Raw genomic sequence first — 22,001 nt, 5'->3', positions numbered from 1 at the left:
ACTTAGGCACGATTACACGTGGTCCGGCCGTCATCTAATACAGGCGCCCCCGCATAAACCACTCACTAAACCAACTTCCTTCGCATCAAATTAGGCGGTTTAATTATTTACTACCACTAAAAGGTAGCGTTAAATACTACCACATTACTGGAGCTACCTTTCTCCCGAAATGTGGGGAAAATATAGAGCCTCTGTGAAGGATGCCAAGTGTTCAAGGGATCAGATTAAGGTAGTCGGTTTGGGTACTAAAATGTTTGGGGAAATAAAAGTGATGTGGCAAGGAAACGTCAGAGAAGACAGGTGTATTTTTCTTTAGGTAGGTAATTCGTTTCATTAAGTATTCTTGTGTATAGTTGCAACTTAGTGTTGGCAATATACAGAATTAGGATAATATGTGAAATGTTTGAAATATTTCCGACATTTGCGATCTTATTTTATTTATTTATTGAATTAAATAAAATTATTTTAAAAGGAAAAAGACTCGGCCAGATAGTTATAATAACCTTTTTTCTCTGAATTATTCAATCTGTAGACCGGTGTATCTATTATCTATATTTCTATCATAGTTTGGGAAAATAATAAAATCTATTAAGTATATATATATATATATATATATATAACAATGGGCGACTTTATCGCTGAAAGCGATCTCTTCCAGGCAACCTTTGGATGGAGAGGAGGAATTATAAACAATTTAGTGGGAGGCACGACTAAAACTTCTGTTAATTCTGAATATGATGATATGATGAGATGTGATATATGTAGTACTCGTGTTTTATAGCTTAACTCTCGGGAAAATTTTGATTGATTGGGCTGAATTTGAAATTTATGCCAAATTGGTTGAGCTTTTTTATTATATACATATATTAGTATATACGTTACATCTATGTAATAGCTTTAGTGAAGATAAACTAATATTATAAATACGATAACTGTATACATTTTAATAACGTTAACATTTATAGTTAACTTAATTAAAATCTTATCTAATTAGCTGTATTTATATAAGTATCACCAGGAAATTAGTGTTGTGTGTTAAATTAACAATTATTAAACTTCTTAATAAACAAACAATTTCCTTACTGCACTGCACACATAAATATAGATATGACTTCATAAATGATATTAAATAATGATAATTAAATTAAATAATGATAATTACACAATAAATAAAAGTGTTTTGCTGCATCATAAAGGAAACTTCAACGTTATATAACATGCAGAAATTTTCCATCTTCCATTTATATAAAAGATTTAACTTTTATGTGCTCAAAAGACTCCATTCATGTTTGAGAATTTTACGATCAAACGATTCACCCATTGCATTTGTTGCTAACTGCAGCTGGCAATGGTTACGCTCAATAAACCCAACCTTCATTGTGCATACAGTGCTTATATCTTGCTATTACAGAGTTTACATACAAACTTTGTTACGCATAGGCAGTTATAATATGTAATTTAGTGGCTATAATTTATTACTACATATAAATTATATATTATGTTGTATATATACAATTTGGAAATATATTTGATTTTTCTTTATTTCGCGAGAGCTTGTTAATTTCTCTTTAACTTAATTCATATTTTGCTTTAATACAAGGACATATTACGATTGTAAATATGTTGAGCATATAAAATAAATTGATGTAGGCGAATTTTAATTCCCTCAGGTAAAGTATTATTATTCGTGGAAAGAAACATTCGATACTTATTCTGTCATCTAATTGCGTTCTATTTAACAAGTTCTATTTATGTGTGCATAATTTATTTACCCATATTGTCAATGCACAATTATGGATGGGTTGGCAAACTGCGGTATCATAGTTTGTTGGTACAGAGATCACAAAGGTGCCGCTAAAATACACACCTGACATTAACAACTGAGCAGATTCTATTCCATATCAATGATTCACGCTAGACTATAGGCCAATTTTTCAAATTAGACTGTAGACAAAGGTTATGTGGTTGACTATTACATTCTTTAATAATTGAAGCTTAATTTAAGATAAAAACCAATTTCAATATTAAATTAAGCTCGCTTGTTGTACATTTAATATAGGTTATAACTATGTAATTTTTGTGTATAATAAGGTATAAATAAATAAAAATAATGTAAACCAATGAGAATGTAACCTTTTTATTAAAAAAAAAATATAAATTACACATATAAAATATATGTATGGATTATCCCATCAAAAACATTAAATGTAAAAAAACGCCAAGTCTCTCAACATAGTTTTTCCACTATAAAAAGTTTGTGAGGTCTCATGTAAAACAGAGTCAGTTATTTTAGTTGTGTTTGTAGATGTACCTATTTAATAAGTTTAATATAATTTGTTAGGGTGAAAGGGATTGTTAGTAATGGAGACTGAGAATCCTATTGCTAGCAATATACCCAACCAGGTCGACCTCCTCGCGGTTTCCCCCTGGAAACTATTATGATTAATTTCTGATGAATTCATCATGATGGGCTAACTGGCCTGTTTTCATTCTCATCTATCACCCTTCACTGGTGCTCCGCCAGTGTATCCCGTTAGCGCAGGCGGAATTACCATACCATTTTCATTCTTCAAAAAATAAAAATAATAATTTGTTATCTAATCAATTATCTATTAACATCAATCAATCATCATCAATGACCGTATCAATATTAGACATTTTTATTTCTGTAATAATTATAATCACTTGGCAATTGCATAGCATTGTATACCTATTGTTGAATTTATATTTCATAAGCAATTAACATTTTGTAAGCAGGAGGAATTTATTACATTACCCGCATCAGTTCTTCCGCGTCAGGTAGCCAATTTAGCTTTGTCTAATTACAATGTGATAAGACACTTGTGATATGCATTTCTGACGTCAACAGTTAGAGTGTGACGTTGCATCACAGTATCTTTGTAGGCTTAATATTCACATTAATGTTTACACTGTGAATATCTATAGGCGACGGTTACTACTTTCCATCATGTGGGGTGTCAGCTTGTTTGCCATTCTAAGATGCATAAAAAAAAAAAACTGTATTTGGTGTAATGTTCTTATATTAAATTTATGTAGTAAAATTTTAAAATAATGAGGATAGTCATGTCCTTTCTTTGTTCTCCAATGCCTTCCATATTGAAAGACATTGTGGAAAATAGCAAAAAAGGTAAAGACTAAGATGCCGATTTCAAATACATAATTAATAGGATTATTTAATAGTTTTTTTTAGCGCGTCGATATCAAAACAGTAACACCTTAATTATGTATGTATATTAAGTGCAAAGACAGCTGCGAAAATTTAAATTTTTATGTGATGATGATTATGCGTAAATATTATTAATCTTATTAACATGGTTTCCAGGAGAACACCGTGGAGGTCGACCTGACGGGGTATATTGCTAGCAATGGGACTGGAAGTCTATATTACTCAATAAACATATTCCGGTTAGGCGGACGATGTCGCGGGTGAAAGCAAGTGGTTATTCAAATATAGATTCACGCCACATAATTGTACATCAAATTTATAGCTCAATTAACTTTTTCAATGGCTACTTGGTGTCTCGGTTCGATCAATTTGTTTATAAACACATCGACCGCGGCGCGTGCGCGCTCTTTGATCTATCTCATTCCTCCCATAAGCAACAATTAATAACTTTCATCCTGTTTTTATTTTGATGACAATAACGATATAGTTATGTTTGGAGTATCAAAGTTTTTTAATATCAGTTACGGGGGGGGGGGAAGGGATTGTTAGTAATGGGGACTAAAAATCCCATTGCTAGCAATATACCCAACCAGGTCGACCTCCTCGTGGTTCCCTCTGATAACTATCATGGTTAATTCCTGATGAATTCATCATGATGGGCTAACTGGCCTGTTTTCATTCTCATCTATCACCCTTCACTGGTGCTCCGCCAGCGTATCCCGTAAGCGCGGGCGGGGTTACCATACCATTTTCACCCATCAAAAAAAAATATCAGTTACGGTACGATTGTTTCTTTTATGGATGGTAATACTGCTAGTGGGGCACCAGTGAGAGATGATAGGTAATAAGGATAGTTGGCCAGTTGGCCTATTGTGCAGAGTTCCACAATAACTAACCACGATGGTTGGGGGGAGAAGGGATTGTTAGTAATGGAGATAAGAAATCCTATTTCTAGCAATATATCCTACCAGGTCGACCTCTACGCGGTTTCTCCTGGAAACAATCATGATTTATTATATTAGTCGTTCAATAGTAAACTTTATTAAAGATACAAACAAGTACACAAGTAGTCTAACAAATAAACACATTTATAATACTACCTATATCCTGAGGCTTCGCTCGTGTAAAATAGTGTATATAATATGTATGTTCTAATTTATGATATAGCTTAGCTGTGTACTAAATTTCATTTAAATCCGTTTAGTAGTTTTTGTATAAAAAAGTAATATAAACATCTATCTATCTATTATACACCATCAAAACAATTCTTATTTAAAATACTAAGAATTAAGTGCATAGTAGTTATTTATTTCTGTCTAGATATAATTCTGTTGTCATAAACTTATTATTCTAAACGTCCTTGTCTAACTATAATTATATAAGATAAGCTAAGTAGATAGATGTTTACCCATCGGAGGTGTCTGTCTATGCTATAAATGGCACTGATTTTTCCTTATTTAACACAAACCGATCAAAGAATAGTTGCATAAAATGAGGATCTACACTGACAGGTTAATTAAAAAAATAACGGCAATTAGATGTTTTAGAAAAATGGATGAAGCAGAAGTAGGTATGTAAGAATAAAGGCTTTTTTTATGATACTCAGAATGGTAAACAAGCCGACGACCTACCTGATGAAGATGGTAACTGTCGCCTATAGATATGGACAGTACAGTAAACATTTATGTAAACATGCAAATGTCACGTATACACTGATGCCCATGCGTTGCCTGTCCTCGGAAATGAACTACAGTACATCCTTCCAACCGAAGGCCTTGTATGGTTTTGACAATTGCTTTATGGCAGAAAAACAAATGGGACAGAGATACTCAAGCAGGAGATTTTTATACAAGGCCTCCTGGCGACTTGGTGATTTCTACTTACCTCGTAAGAGAACTGGTAAGAAGATAGAAGAAAGATACAGAGACTAAATTTAATGAGTAATTTAAACTGTTTTCTCAAAGCATGCTTTAGTCCGTCCGTACTCACCTTAGAATTGTCTGATGCCCATTTTAGGATTTCAGAAGCAAAGATTTTAGTTAGCCTCTTTTAAGGGTCCAGCCATCCACCTCCCTGGAAAATAATCTTAAATACACTAATATGTATAACAGGAATTTTATGAACTTACTATGTTTTGTGTTTCCGACAATTGTTTCGATTTCATTCGGAAGTGTTCTTTAGGGTGAGTACCGCGCTTTACGTCGCAGCGTCTCGCTTCGCACTGCGGTTTGGATTTTTTTTTAAATAATATATAGTATGATTGTAGAAAAAAAAATACAATATCTAACGACCTAATATCGTGTAACTAGGATATACTTTGAACTTCCGACAATGTAGGTGACTTATTCAAAACGGCATCATCTGAAGCACTTAATAAATTATTACGCTTAAATGCACAAATGGACAAAAAGCGACGGTCACATTAAATATAATTAATTAAGCGAGCATAATAAAGCATTAAGAAATAATCTTAACAAAGCACTGAATAGTCGATGTTTCTTTTCAAGTAGCTATCTCTATAAATGCGCGGCGTCAGTGATGTCTAGGGTTGTCAACTTGCTTTCTTGGATTTCACTTTCATGAAGACAATTACTTTAAAATTACTCAGGAATTTAGAGTCAGAGATAAGTATTTAGTCTTAGTCTGAAAAATTGTGTCCATTTGAATTTATTTCTCAAATAAGTGAAACGATTAGAAATTTTTAATAGTCATTGTTTAAATATTTTTCACAGCACGTAGGATAATTTTGATTATCGTATTTATACCAGTATTGTTTATATGTTTATTATAATTCTCATAGTAATGTACCTAAGTAGGACTAGCAGTATAATATACTAAGTAAAATAAATTTCATGTTATACTTAATAATAATAGTCTTAAATAAAACATTAATATTTAAAAATTAAATCGTATTTTATTATTTATCTTATTAGAGTTATTGCTTTCAATAATGTATTTTAAAATGTATCAATAATGTATTGTAATGTATTTCAAACTTATACTCCTATTTCATTTCAAAGATCCCTGATGAAATAAAAATTAAATTACATTAAATCTTATAAGAATAGATGTGGTATCTTATAATACACACGTCCAATATGTTTTAGGTTTTTTAATTAAACAGATGACAGCCCTGTTAAGAATGCGGTGTCACTGATGTGGCGCATGCGGACGTGTGATTAATCGTCCAATCAACGTTCAGTACATAAAAATTGTCGCTTTTATATTCAAAATAAGTTTATCAAGACAAATAATATATAGCTGACACCATTCTGCAAGCTTACGAACTGTTGTTTGTTCTCAATTACATCGCTATTAACAATTCGCTATTTTTTTTTTTAATTCGAACATAAACATTAATCTGGGACATAAATAGTGCGGTATATTTATAAAATTGTGGTATGCGGTATATTAAAAAGTGAAATACTATTTATATTTAGAACATAATATATACAACTACTAGTCCGCGGTTTTGCCCATGGTCGTAACGTGATATCGATTAGCCTCAAGAAATAAGCTGTCAAATGCAAAAATAATTTATCAATTCCAACTTATAGTTTCAGTGATTAGCGCGTTCAAATGAACAACTTTTTTTTATTATGGGTATATTAGTATATATATATGAGTACGTGTAATTTTACATGTTTTATTGTAGGTGGAAATTTTTTTTACTCACTTGGATAGGTAGGATTTCTAAAATTATAATTAAATTTTTAAAACAAATAGCACTTTTAAAAGTTAGTTCAACGATTGTTGTCTAATTAAGTAATAAACAAAATTGTTTAACATATTTGTCAAAGTATTTACTTTGACAAATATGTTATAAATAAATACACTCATTTGAGTGTATTTATTTCACATCCTGATTAGAAACATTCAAGCTTTTACATATATTTTCTTATCGACTGTTCTCTCATATTTAGGAAAACCTGAGTTTTTTATTGATTGAAAATATTCAAATACTTTTTAGGAGAGTTATATTTTGTCGTGTAAGCAAGTAGATGTAATTTATACATACATATATTTAAATAGTGAAATGATTGTAAAGTTATATCGAAGAGTGTTTACTATAATTGTAAGCTTTCCCTGCCGTTACTGTTCCATTTCCAATATGGCGGAGCAGGGGTGCGATTTCACGTCATTAACACTAGTTAACGCCCGACTTGAGCCTATCCTCTAATCAAGTCCTACCTTCCTGTGTTGTTGGTACCTCCCAGATAGCAATAATATCGGATATTATAAACTGGATTGTATTAGAGATACATAGTTTGCGAGAACCCGTAAATCGTGGCGAATGATTGCTCTCTACTTATATCAGAATGATAGGTTGTTGCATTCATGTTTAATAATGTGTTCACGTCTCTTAGAATCTTATTTTAATATATCTTTTACCAAGTCTGAGCCAAGTTTATCTGAGATTTTTGTTTATGTGACCAAGTTGTTGTATTGCATGGCTATATTGATTAGAAGGGATGCCAGTGACAATACTGGGCACGGAGTAAAATACTTAAGTTCTACAGAAGGGATGGGAAAAATTTACGAGGGGTGTACCATGGATATCACAGTCTATTTTATAATTTATGCTTCGGATTGCGGACATTATTTTGTGTCCAATTCGAAGTTGTAAAAACACTTATGATTTACTTTTTTTTATACTTGGCAGCAACCATCATAGGTTGTTATGCTAACAATTTTAATATTCTTATTCATTTTGTGTTTGTAACAAAAAATTTGCATGCGCTGTGCGTTACATTAACCTATACATTTTTTATATTTTTTCATTCTGTAACTGAATTATGTTCATACTTTTTAATAAATGACTAATAATTAATTAACTTTTTAATTAGAATGTTTTAAAATATAAAACAATAATACAAATATAATTAAAAATCTCGAAAATATGAAAAATAATAGAAGAGATCAGTAAAAGCTATAATGGGAGTTGATGCAGACAGCGTGTTTTCTTATTTATAGATTGAGATTCGAAATTATAATGATCTGTTATCAGATCATTATAATTAAACGGTAGCCGTTTCACGGACTAATGCATGGAATAGAAACGAAATCGTCTTTATAAAGATGTTGGCTGAAAATAATGTTAATAACAAATAATTATGAAATATTTGCAGTTTCTAATGTAAAAAAGCATTCAATTAGTTCTTTTTTAAGACAGCATATTGTTTACTTCAATATTGGGTTATAGATAATCGTAGTATTAAAAACTAGTGAAATCCTACTAAGATTATAAATGTAAAAGTTAGTGCGCATATTTGGATATTTGTTCATTTAATCGTAATCATATTTAAATGATTTAAATAAAATTTTGTATAATGATGGAAAGTATATTGGATAGGATACAAAGAATACTTTATGTCCTATAATTTACGCGGGCAAAGCTGTAGGATACGGCTAGTTATGCATATATATAAAATATTTTTTAACGTTTGCCTTTAACAAATAGATATATCTGTGTATCTTGTACTCGTATCTATGATATACAAGTTACAGTTCTTCGTAAAGTTGTCAATATTTGTCATATACTCGTTTCAAATAGTATCCATCGATATAGATTGATTGTAGTTACATATGTGTCAATTTGTTTTGTATCAAATTAACAAGTATCGACATATGTACTTATGTGTACAATAAATATGTTATTTCACAGCCTTACAAACATCATTCAACGTGTTTGTAGTTATCTAATTATATTTTGATTAGTGTCTGTATGAATAAATTCAAAACGTATCATTAAGTTTGCGATACACATTGTTATTCTGAGAATCGAGATCGTTTACTTAGAAACCCGCTAACAGCGTCTACGGTAGCGTGAGAATTCGTGCAATATCTCGATTCTCGAATCAAATGATTGACAGTTAATTGTTTTTGAGAATTGCAAGCTAATATGATAGTGGACGATGGAGGTTTTATTGTTATTTATTTAATCATTTCTTTAAAAGAGAAATATAAAAATATTTTGTTTAGATATCTGTTAAAATTGACACAATAGGTTCATATGTGTCCTTAATAATTATGTATCTATTGTGAATGTTAGATTTCTTTTTAATTATTTAAATATAATTAAAAAAAAATATTAAGTGAATACGTCCATATAAACGTTCTTACTTTTCAGTACAAAAACAAAAAAATAGACACCACTTTTCTCTTCTGAGGGAAGGTTTAAGATTAAATTAAATTATAATAAACTAAAAAAAATTAATAAGTTAAAGTAAACGGCGTCGCTTCTAACAGATCTCTTGTGAGAATGGGTGTACGGAATGAAATTATTTTTCCAAACACAATTTTCAAGTCCTAGAACTTTGAAGTTTTTAGGTAAAGAGGTTTCTTCAGAGTCGGTAATGTGCGAGTAATGGCTTTCGTAGGTTACACTAAACACTTACTATCAGGTGGACCACATGCTTGTTTGCCACCTCAGTGGTATAAAAAAAAGTCATATTAGTAATATATGAATGAACAAATGAATGAAAAATTCTTTATTGTTCTTTTCAAAAGTTGATAAAGATTACATATATCAACAATGTGTGCACAAAAAAAAAACAGAATCTACCCCTGCTATTGTAGGCGTTCATAGGCTACGGAAACTGCTTGCCATCAGGTAGGCCGTAGGTTTGTTTGCCACTTCAGTGGTTAAAAAAAAAAATATGAAGATATTTTAAAAATTTCTTTACAAAATCTGATGTTTAATTCTACTTACATTTTTATAATTACAAAAAAGAAAATTTTGGAAACTTCTTCATTGTGGCCAAACCAGTTATTTTGATTACTATTATGATTATGTATTTAATGAAGTTATTTCGAAAAAAATCTATGGGACCAATCTGGAAGTGTATACTTTCAGATAAAAATAAGATTTTTTCAAATCGCTTTATAACTAACGTACGTGGTTATGAGGTATTAAAATTAAAAAAAATAATACAACCAAATTGTAAACTTTCTCTTATTTTAGTCGTTTGGTTAAATATGATAACGACGAATAAACTTTAATGCAGTGATAAGTTAAAGTAATTTTGCTTTTTTATATAATATATCAAATGTAATCGATTCCCACCGTTTTATAAATTGGATGCAATCATAACATATCGAATTGATTGCTTGATTGAGGCTGGATGGCAGGTGGTAATTTGGTCGGTACCGGCTACTGTTTCCCTCAGGCGGAGATTTATACACGCGAATGTGCGCTTGACTTTGTTACATATTGTTGATAGTTGAGATCATTTCAAAGACGGTCATAAAAGAAATTATAATAAATTGTCATTAAAGTTTAGTGTGCTATTGGGTTATTTGTATAGAATCGTAGTTGCCTAATAGCTTATTAGAAGACCTTTTCGGAGTTAATAAGATAATTTTAAACGTATTCTTCACTGGAGTGAAATAATAAAAAAAAAACTAATAATTTAAGATTGTGTTACTTAAAAAAAAAAAAACAATTGAAATTGTGGCAATACTAGTTATTTTGATTTAAAAATTAAATTACTGAACTAATTTTGATAATATTTCATTTGAATTCCATAGTATAAAATATGTTAATATCTTCGAATTTATTTCCAATACTTTTAAACTACTGGGTATAATTAGCAAACTCAATGTGTATCACGATTGCACGGTTATGATTATGTCAAAAAACCAAGGAATAGGACCAAAGAGATTCCACAGGGCAACTAGGCTCGCGGCGATCGTGACGACACGCGAATCTGAACGGTGATCCTGGGCAACTTTACTCACTCATATTTTTAACGCTAATTCGCCTATTATAATATTTTATTCATCGCTTGGAATTTGCCTTACAGCATTTGTGACCATTATTTTATGTTGTATTTCATAAAAATGGCTACTTTAAAATGGTGTTTAAAGATACAGAGAATAAATATTATATGATTTTTTTTGGTTGTATAAAATGTTTATTACATATTGTAATATTTATTTTGAGATTGATCCTTATTAGTTTAATTTTAACATAATATTTTATTAGCCGACTGCATAAAGAAGGAGGTATGTTTATTTTGTATGTTAGTATAAAACAAAGTCGCTGCCGCTGTCTGTCCGTCCCTATGTATGCTTAAATCTTTACTACGCAACGGATTTTGAAGCGGTTTTTTTAATAGATAAAGTGATTCAAGAGGAAGGTTTATATGTATAATACATGCATAATATTGTAGAGAAACACTAATAAATTTAGAGGTTTCTAATGTGACGTGATGTAATATGTACCCGCGCGAAGCCGGGGCGGATCGCTAGTTGTCTTATAATTAGAAAAGCGCCTAATATTTTTGCTGTTAAAATTATTTATAAATCCAACAAATTAATCTACAATGGTTTATTGTTTATATAATACAATAACAGTCATCATTATTCAATTAGACTTGTTTGCATGTTCTTTTCAAGCAACTTAAAAACAGGAGGTTCTCAATTCGGTTGCATGTCTTTTATGTTTGTTATCTCATAACTCCGCCAGTGCTAAACCGACATACCAGAGGGAGACTTTGTATAAAAGTCGATTTCTTGGGTACCTCTGTCTCATTCGTGTTTCAACCGTGAAGCAGCTGTGTTCGCATGGTTGTGTTTCGGTTTGAAGGGTAGGATATAGCGTGAATTTACTGGGTACAGAGGAATAACACCTGAGTCCTCAGGAATGGTAACGCATGGGAGGTATCATGGGCGAAACAGTATACTCTGTTATGTCCATGATACTGCTCATGTCTATAGGCGACGGTTACCACTTTCCATCAGGTGGGCCGTCAGCTTGTTTGCCATTCTAAGGTAGTATAAAAATATATATATAAAAAAAACCGATTTGGAAAATTCTTTTTTTATTTGAAAGGACATACAGATTGGTCCCATAGAAATATTATCAAAATCAGTATAGTTTAGTTTTGAAATCAAAATAATATTTTTTGCCACAATTGAAGTCGGGGACTTTTGTAGAACACTATTTTACATTATTTGTAGGGGTCTATTAGAGCTGAATTTTTGCACATATTTTTTTACAATAGTAGTATAATATACTAGTTATTTCGTACAGGTATGCTTACGTGAATCAGTATACAAAATATTCTAGATGTTAAGTTAGTATATGTTATATAAGTGTATCAAATCTCTTTCAAATCCGTTTAGATATTTAATTTTTACAAACTTTTATATTTCTAATATTAGTAGAATATTCTTTAGTAACATGGAACAATGCAATAGCAATTAATTTCATTCATTCATTCACTCTGTCATTCATTCATTCATTCAATGACGAATCTTTAATTAATGTTCGTTTTATTTATTGTTTTTGCAACTAATGATTCAATAAAACTACAATAAGTTTAATGTTTTGACTATAAATGTCTCGGTCCATAATTTGAACTATTAGTGCCTTGATGGTATAAAACCTTGTACCGCCTTAACCAGATTCCAGCCCGCGATATAATTTACTATAACCAGTAGCTGACACTGGATGTCCGCTATTACCTCCTTGATTTATATTTTCAAGCGACGTGATCTCTTAATGATTGTTAAGATGGTAAAAAAGAGAAAATTACTTTAAATTAGGAGACGCAACGTATTGTTAATGTACGCCAGTTTAGTTTCTATTAATAGATCATTCTGTTACTTTGTTGTGTCATTACACAGTTTTATTATGGAGTTATATTTGTTTCTTTTCAACCGACTTCAAAAAGAAGATGATTTTCGATTTGGTTATATTTTTTTATGTTTGTTACCTCATAACTCCGTCAGTTATAAACCGATTTGGAAAATCCTTTTTTTATATAAAAGGATATATGTATAGAATGGTCGCATAGAAATGTTATTAAAATGGGTTCAATAGTTTAGGTTTGTAAACAAAATAATTCGTTTTGTCACAATTGTAATTTTTAACAGGTACAGGTATCAAAAAAAGGAATATACATATGGATCATACAGGAATTTGAATTTAAAATCGTAGGTTGTAGATTATTAAATACATTTGTTACGTTTTCATATGACTATGATTCTTTGTCTAAGAAGTTACATATACTTTTTTGTAGCCTGGGCGACTAACAAAGCTTCATAAATTATTTTCGATCCTATCGAGACAGGGAGCGTGTCTCCACTCCCGCCTTTAATAATATTTAAATTTAGAACAGCGAAGGGATGGGACATGTGTGTCGTAACGCGTTTGGCGAAATGTGATTACAGTCGGTAATTAACGAGCTGCTATTTATGGCGCCGTCTATAGACAATTTAAATATTTTCTTTTCATATTCTAAAAACAGATTTAGGTACTAACCACCGCTGTTTCGGAATTATATTCTTTTGTAATAATTATCATTGTATTCGTGAAAGTGTTTTACCGTTGGCCAACCGTGTCATGTCCGTTTTGTCCGGTCTCTTGAAATAAAGCACGCTTTCAATTGCAGACTAATTATTCCAACACGAGAAACTCATTCGGTGCCGTCCGTTTTTCGTGTAAAGAGAGATTAGTCGACTTTAACGACACTCGGACTCAAAGAAGCATTGTGATTTGAAGCGATAATGATGATACGTTAAGAAAAGTATTACATTCTGACCATAATGGGCCGTTGAAAAGGAGTATTTCTTATAAAATTTAATTTGGATTCAGTGCTCGTCGCGCCGGTGTGTCACAGACTCTGCTTATGAATAAATTACAGTTGTACATTAATTTATTGATTGTTATTCAAATTGGGTTTCTCAATCGGAGGTTGGAGGTGATGCGTCTCGTCTCGGCTTTTTGTGTTCTCTGATGTTTTGAGGTTGAGTAGCGCTATTTTCTATGACGGAAAATCGTTTCTCAATATTGTTTGAATAGGTATTTTTATATTCTAGTAATTTACTCTATCTGCGTCATTTGGCATTGATTTGCTTGACGTATCGAATGTTATTGTACCTATTATAATAAATGTACATATTGTTTTAGTTTGTTGACGGGTAAAAAATATATTTATTTTATCTTACTAAAGTACCTAATAAAGACAACATTTGTATTATTCGAGAATGTACGATTATTTATTTATTTATTTATTTAATACTTTATTGTACACATTAGTTATAAAAATATGACAGAGGTAAACAAAAGTACAAAGGCGAGCTTAACTCTGATAGAGTTTTCTTCCAGCAAACCCAAAGTGGAAAGGAGCATCAATGTCAGCGGATACAGCAGTGTACAATTTTTAAATAGCCAAAATTAAATTAATTAGATTATATTATATAGTACAAATACACACATACATATATATAAATATATACCTACATCTATGCATAAACCTACATATACATACACATATACATACAATATACCTACACATATAGATAAATAAATATATGTTCATAGAGATAGAAGATGCTCTTTAAGTCTACTCTTAAAAATATTTAGGGATTGACTCTCACGGATAGATATGGGAAAAGAATTCCACAATCTAGCAGCATGGACGGTAAAAGATCCACTATAGCGCGTAGATGAGTGTGAAGGGAGTTTGAGGATAAGAGATTTCGTTGAACGGGAGGACACGTCATGGGGAACTAGAAAATCAAAACGTTCACGAAGATAGGAGGGAAAAGTAGGGTTATATAGAACGGAATATAAAAACGACATTATATGAAAGTCTCGACTCCTTCGAATTGGCAGCCAATTCAATTTTGTTCTATAAGCGGAGACATGGTCATACTTACGCAGACCATATATGAAACGTATACACAAATTCTGTTATCTCTCTAATTTGTTTAAAAGCTCTTCAGTTGCATCAAGGTAGGATATGTCGGCATAATCAAGAAGAGATAACAGTAGAGCTTGTGCCAAAGTAAGGCTTGTCTTAAATGGTGAGATATTATTATAATTATTATAAAAAAAAAAAACTAAACCTATGCAATAGAATAATTTCTAGATTAATACCTATCTCTTATAACATCTATTACAAATATGGGAGGTTCTAAATATGTTTGTATATTTGTTACAAAATAACATTAAAACTGCTGAACGTATTTGATGATATAAAATACGGTACACAGAAAAACTATATTGTAGACACAGGACACTTTTTAACCTACCTCACGCGGGCAATGTTATGGCGGGAAAACTAGTTATTTATAACCGCCATTTTGTTGGTATTGCTTGCACCGATTGGTCAACACTGAAAACAGAAGAATTTATTATTCTCAAAGTTATAGTGTTTCTAAGAACATGTATGCCTGTTTGTAATGACAAAGGCACTTTTTATTATTTGATCGTTCGCTTGTTTCTGTTAATTGTTCCGCAGACGTGATTTTAATATATCATGGTCGTGGACTGGTCTCTTTTATCGCGTATGCTAATGATGTATCGAAGCTTACGTTGCTTTTGCTTGTATGAAAGTGCGAATGGGGCATAAAATGGCCGTTTGCGTTTTGTACTATTTTCAGTCACTTGATTTCATTTAGAATGGGTCTGAAAATTAGGACTGTAATAAATTTATTTGCTAAGCTGACATAACTATTACTATGACCATATATTATATTTTATTAAAAAGAAAAACTAATAAGGACATAATTTGTAAACGACATAATTTATCAAAGAAATTCAGTTTGAGTTCAATATATCATAGATGGCGATATTTTCGATATCTAGAAAAAAAAAAAGATTTGTTTAGTGGTTTTTATAAGTAAATAATTAAAAAGTTCTCTTTTTATTTTTATTTTGTATATTTTATTTATTAAAATAACTTTGTAGACCAAATTAAAATATAGTACAGAAGGTAGACTTTATGCTAGTAACATTTTTTAAGAGTTAACTTTGGCATGAACAATAAATCACAAACGCGGTAACTTCATTATTAGGATAAGAATTTATAATAACAGGTATACTTAATATATGTACCATAAAAAAATATAATAATATGAAACAATTTTATTTACTTATGATATTTATTTTATTTTCTATTTTTAATTAATTTACATTTATTTAGATATGAAATCACCACATATTTGTATATTTTCTGTGGTGTTCCTTAATAATGAATTTAAATTAGTATTTACATATTATTATTATAATTTAAAAATATTTGTTGTGTTTTCGGTAGCCGTTTAACTGTCGAGTCAAGCGCCTGCATTGTGTTTGGCCTCCACAGAAGATAGCTTTTAGTAGCTTCAATGGGTGAACGAATTCTTAAACAATCTTACTTACATGTCATACATGACATTGGATAGAAGTTAAATATTATTATTCTTATTACAAAAATGATAAAAAAAATACAATAAAAAAATATTAGAGCACATTTACCAGTAATAATTTTCATTGTATTTTTTTAAATCTATATTTCTAAATAAAAGTAAATGCTAAAGTTGGTAAGCGCATAAATTAGTATAGCAGGAACGATTTGGTTATCCAAATCGTGTTCGAAATAGTATAATTAATGTTTTTATAGTAAAAAGCAAAAAAGGAATTTGGGCACTGTCTGCCTGCGAGTTTACTAGATATATATATATATATATATATATATATATATATATATATATATATATATATATATATGCCTATTTAATAAAAAAAATACCGATTTAACTTTATTTAATAATTATCTTTTGTTTATTTAATGTAAAAAGTTTTGAATATTAAATACCGTCGATAAACCATATTATCTATTTAATGTTTCAGGTTTATTATTTGGTTTTACCTTTAATTTAATTGTTCTATATTAATAATAATTTAACTGTTATTAAATATAATATTCTGTACAAAATAAAACATTGTTAACTATTTGTAAATCAACAATAGATAAGTCTAAGCTAAGCTATTTTACAAATATTGATATATTATCTTTTACTGTCCCCGACCCTAAAATGACTAGCACATCTTTTGCCCCATTAGACTTGCTGATGTTAACACCGGTGGTCCCCCAGGACCTTGGGTCTCTTCGACCTCTTCTATTTGTTAATAAGCACCCACTAACAGCGTTCGAGGGTTTGTTCGCATCTCATTATGTTAATGTAGTCTGATATCCTATTTTTTCACAATTGCCCGGGCCAGTATCTACGTGAGTATTAAAATTGATTGATTTTTGTCTCGTTTAAATTTTTTATTGTATTGTATTGTACCTATTTGATATTTAATTATTAAGAATATTTTTTTTTTTCACTAAGAAGTCATTCTATCGATTTTTTGAGGTCGTTATCACGCGGGGGTACACTATTTATTGTGGTAATTATTTTGTTACTATTATAGCAAACTGTTAATGTCCCACTGTTGGACTCTAGTCTCTCTTAATAAGGTATTAAATAGCCTTTCTTCCCACTCATTACGATGGCTAAGTGGCTTGGTATAGAATTTTATATTTGCTATGGGCTTTCCTTTTCTGCATTGATACTTTAGGTGTCTTTTACGACATCCTGAGAACGAAAAGTAGTGGTATTTTATTTTTATTTTGTCACTATACGGAGAATTAGAATAAAAAATCTTTTACTTAATAAATCACAATAGTTGATTAGAAAAAAATTAATTAAGTAAATAAGTTATTAGGATATTATAAAAAACAAAGCCTCCAAAAACCCACTCAATTATGCGGTTTAGTTTTTAACCACAATTATGCTCCACAGTAAGACATTACCAATTGCAATACCAATATTAATGACATAATATATGTCTATTTCGTATAAGAGATGCTATAAAGCTCATTTTAGCTCATATCTATGTACAGAAACTTTGGCGTGTTAGTTTAACTCGTACCTGACCGATATTATTAAAATAATGTTTTTCGAGTTTTTTTTTTGTAATTTAAAGTATGCTTTACGCCTCCGTATATATTTTTCAGTTAAACAATATATAAAAATTGTTTTACAACTGATGAAAATATCACGTGATATAAAATAGGATTGATAATTTTCTTTGCTTTCTTTTTTTTAATCTTTTTATTGAAGTAATTTGAAAGAAATTGATTGTGCCAAATTGAACGGTGCTTCTATAGTATTGTTTGTATGACTGTTTCAATTGAAAGCCCCCCCATATTGAACAGTTATTGAGGGCCATCAAACTACTGAGTTACGGTAGTGTATCTGTACCTCCCGCGGTTACCGCCCTCGCTGTTTGCCCTCTTAACTCGGAGGCGATGTTGTCACATATAGCCTTCTACGTGTGGTCTGCGTAACACAGGTGGTTTGTTTACAGAAGTCAAGAATCGATTATTTGTGGTCGAAAAAGATACTGTCATTGTTCTTAGTTTTTACTTCTTTATAAGTGGGGTTGCCATGTCTAAATTAGGAAATTAATTAATATAGGATTAAAAAGATCACTCTCTCTGTCTTTCTGTCTGCAAATGTAAAAATATTACATTTGCAGTCAAAGCTATCTTTTCAACTTTTGCTGTTAAAGTTAACATAGGTTATTGGGTGGAGAAAATAATTAGTAATGCGGTCTAGCTACTAGATCGCTAGCAATATATCGAGTCGATACCACGCATTTCAATTGTGGTTGAAAATCATCTAGAAACAAAGATTGATTTCTGGTAAATTCTTCACAATGAACGAACTGATCTGCCTTCACCCTTATCTGTCATCTCTCACTGGTATCCTGCCAGTGTACAGATACAGATAGGGTCACTATTTCATTATCATCCACAAAGAAATGCGTTCCTGGAATGATAGTTCAGGTATACTATTATGTCATTTTATGATACACAATAGCATAGCTATTCTTGTGGTCTTGGCATAGAATAGGCCACCCCTTCCTTTCCTGAGGGTGTCGTAAGGGGTGTTTTAGGAAACGTAATGGTAGAGGGATGGGCAGTAGCGTCTCTTTTAAAGCATTACTAAAAGCCTAATGACGGTTGCTAACCAGCCTGCTAAACGTGGCGACTGCTGGCAAAACTCTCCTTATGGGGAAGGTTTATGTCCAGCAGTGGACAGTTAATGGCTGATATGATGATAATGATGAATAGCGTAGTCAATAGTCAGTGTGCAAACAGCTTTAAATAATTTTAATATTCCAGTTACTTTTGATTGTTTAGTTAATTTGGTTACATATTTCTCATTAGGTTTAGATTATTTAGGGTGGCTCCATAGTATGGTTTCAAAGAAACCGTTATTAATTATCGAGTATCGAGCATAACGACAAATACCATAAGATCAGAGGTGGCGTGGATTCGTCGAAAGGTCGCTAATGTGGTGCGGGCACGCCTCTTCCTGTCGTTTCACCCCTGCACTGCGCAGTCTACAGTATTAGCATGAGCGTGTGCTATACGCGACATACTTGGAACTTAGGCGTAATTTTTAGATTTATCTGTATTGTAGTAATATTTTATCGTGAGCATAAACGGTACAGTTGTCGGTAGGGGTCATTCTAGTTCATACTTATATCGAACAAATAGGCAATCTGCTGAAAGAGGCTAAAGTTATTTTTCGATAGATGATAAAGGAATGAAAATCCCGCCAAGATTAACAGTATACGCTGGTAGAATACTAGTGAGGGATGATAGGTGAGAATGAAAAGACAGGTCAGTTAGCTCATTGTAATAAATACAAATTAAATAAAACCGTATGAATGGTTTGATGAATGTAGAATGGGCATTGCAGTGTTCATGTTTATAGTTGATGGTTACGACTTGCCATCAGGTGGACCATCAGTTTATTTGAATAAATGAATGAATGAAAACTCTTTATTGTTCAAAGAATGATACAGATCGCATGGGGGGTATCATGGGTGAAACAGTATACTCTGTTATGTCCATGATACTGCTCATGTCTATAGGCGACGGTTACCACTTCCCATCAGGTGGACCGTCAGCATGTTTGCCATTCTAAGTTTTATATAAAAAAAAATATTATATAGATTAACAATATGTACACAAACAAAATGAATAATTAATTATATAAATTGAATTACATAAAATCAAGAGAGAAAGAGGTAACAAAGGGCCATATTGCTAAATAACGATCTCTTCTAAGTAAGTTTGCTAAGTAGCATACGAAGATTAATTGAAAGAATTACAATGTTTTTATTTAGACAATTTTTATTGCCGACTGTACCGATTTGTTGACTCGTCCGCAGATGTAATGAAAATGTAAATCTATTTGAGTTATGGTAGCTCACTGTTTATGTGACTACTGGTACAAATGCGCCTACGCATGTTACCGTCCACGTTAAAATACCTGATCGGTACATGATTAGGTACTAACTAGTGGGGTAAATAGTTATAGGAAGAATGTAGAGATTTTTTTTTAAGTAGAGAAGCGAGACTGGGACTAAAGTTTTGCAATGGGTTTGTCTTGTAATTAGCTAGCATCAGCATCTGACCATTGTGTCACTGTTTATTTTTTATTTAATTTAACACGACAAGTTTCCATCAAAGGAGTACCAATTACAATATACAATAATAGGCTTTTAGTTTGTGTATTTTATATAAATATAATTAATATTCATATATAGATTAAATACATTACTTACGTTTATTCAATCAAATAAATTTTACATTAAAAAAAAACTTTTTTTTCTATTCGCTTTTGTAAATTACGAAAACAATATATTGTCGTAAAAAATATAAACCGAATGTATTGTTGAGATTTCAAATACATATCTATCTTTAAAAAAATTAAATATTCATTGTTTTAACTCGTGATTATTTCAATACATGATTGAAAAATAAAAGTGGGTAATAAGCATAATCAAGCAACGTTTTGTGTAATATAAATATTTCTATCTATATGAAATATATGTGACCAGAATAAATACAATAAGGTAATTCTTGTCTTTCTTGTCTGCTAGCATGAGTTGTTACTCGTATTTCATGTCGTTACATACACCAAATGTAAATGTTTAAGTACAATATACATAATATTACACTACACCTCATCACATCTAAAAAGAGATCGGTCGATTTTTGTCTGTTTATACATCAAGCGTGGTGAATGGTATGGTTTGATTTTGATGACGATTTTAGAGATATTGTTACGGTTTTTTTTTTATAACACAGGGAGAAATCGATGCGGCTCACCTGATGGTAAGTGACTACCACTGTCCAGTAGCACTCGAAACACCGGAGGAATTGCAAGTGTGCTGCCGGCGTTTTAAAAAGGGATGTGCTCTTTTCTTGAAGGTTACGTATTATCCATTCTGATATATGTAGTTTTTGTTTTATATTACAATTGCATATAGCTAAAACGTATGACGAGACTACAAATTAAATAGTGATACTACGAGGAGACACATTAGATTGAAAATATTTTAATTTGCTACTCGAAATTGTTTACAAGCTGTCTAACTCAGTAAAACTAAAAAAATAATATAATTTAAACTTAGTAAACAATGGAATAGTTGCGGATCCAATAGTGCCAGCTTAGATTATAATGCTATGTATACATACCATATATCCAAAATTTATTAATTGGATATGTTACTAATAGTCGTGATTGTCGGCCTTTGATGGAACTTTTTATATATATCGATATTATTAAAATACACTAGTGCTTCCTACAAACAAGAGTTTATAATATGTAAATACCTAACCAGTTTCGCCGTTTAGGGCGTATTTAAAGCTTAACTTTTGCACTAGTTTTTTCCCGTTGAATGTTTCGATTTGTTACTAATTTTAACCAGTTTGGTTAATTGGGTTTCAGTTAAATTTTATTGATGCAAATTTGTTTGTTTAGATTTTGCTTTACAATGAAAAATACAAGTTCAATCATCAGAATACTAATATGCGGTCAGTACGGGAGTAGAACCTATTGTTTCAAATATATTAATAATTACTAGAAAATAAATATTTATTTAAATAAATTTATTGATTAAATTAAAATATGGTACAAAAGGCAGACTTAATGCTAGTAGCATTATTTACCAGTTATCTTTTTCATA

General features: G+C 31.1%; 1 protein-coding gene across 2 annotated transcripts in view; it reads left to right on the top strand.

Annotated features, from left to right (window-relative positions):
- The window catches only part of LOC113521722 (protein dead ringer), a 170,441-nt gene that overhangs the window by 17,843 nt on the left and 130,597 nt on the right, over positions 1–22,001 (top strand). For both annotated transcript variants that reach the window (XM_026907358.3, XM_052899793.1), the window contains exon 2: positions 21,121–21,147. In XM_026907358.3, coding sequence (XP_026763159.2) covers positions 21,121–21,147 — 27 coding nt within the window. The remainder of the gene's footprint in view (positions 1–21,120; positions 21,148–22,001) is intronic.

Source organism: Galleria mellonella, unplaced genomic scaffold, assembly GCF_026898425.1.
Source record: "Galleria mellonella isolate WM207_F2 unplaced genomic scaffold, CSIRO_AGI_GalMel_v1 utg63, whole genome shotgun sequence".
NCBI classification, from domain to species: Eukaryota; Metazoa; Arthropoda; class Insecta; order Lepidoptera; family Pyralidae; genus Galleria; species Galleria mellonella.
Note: the sequence above shows the minus strand (reverse complement) of the source record. Positions and strands in the feature narration are given on the sequence as shown.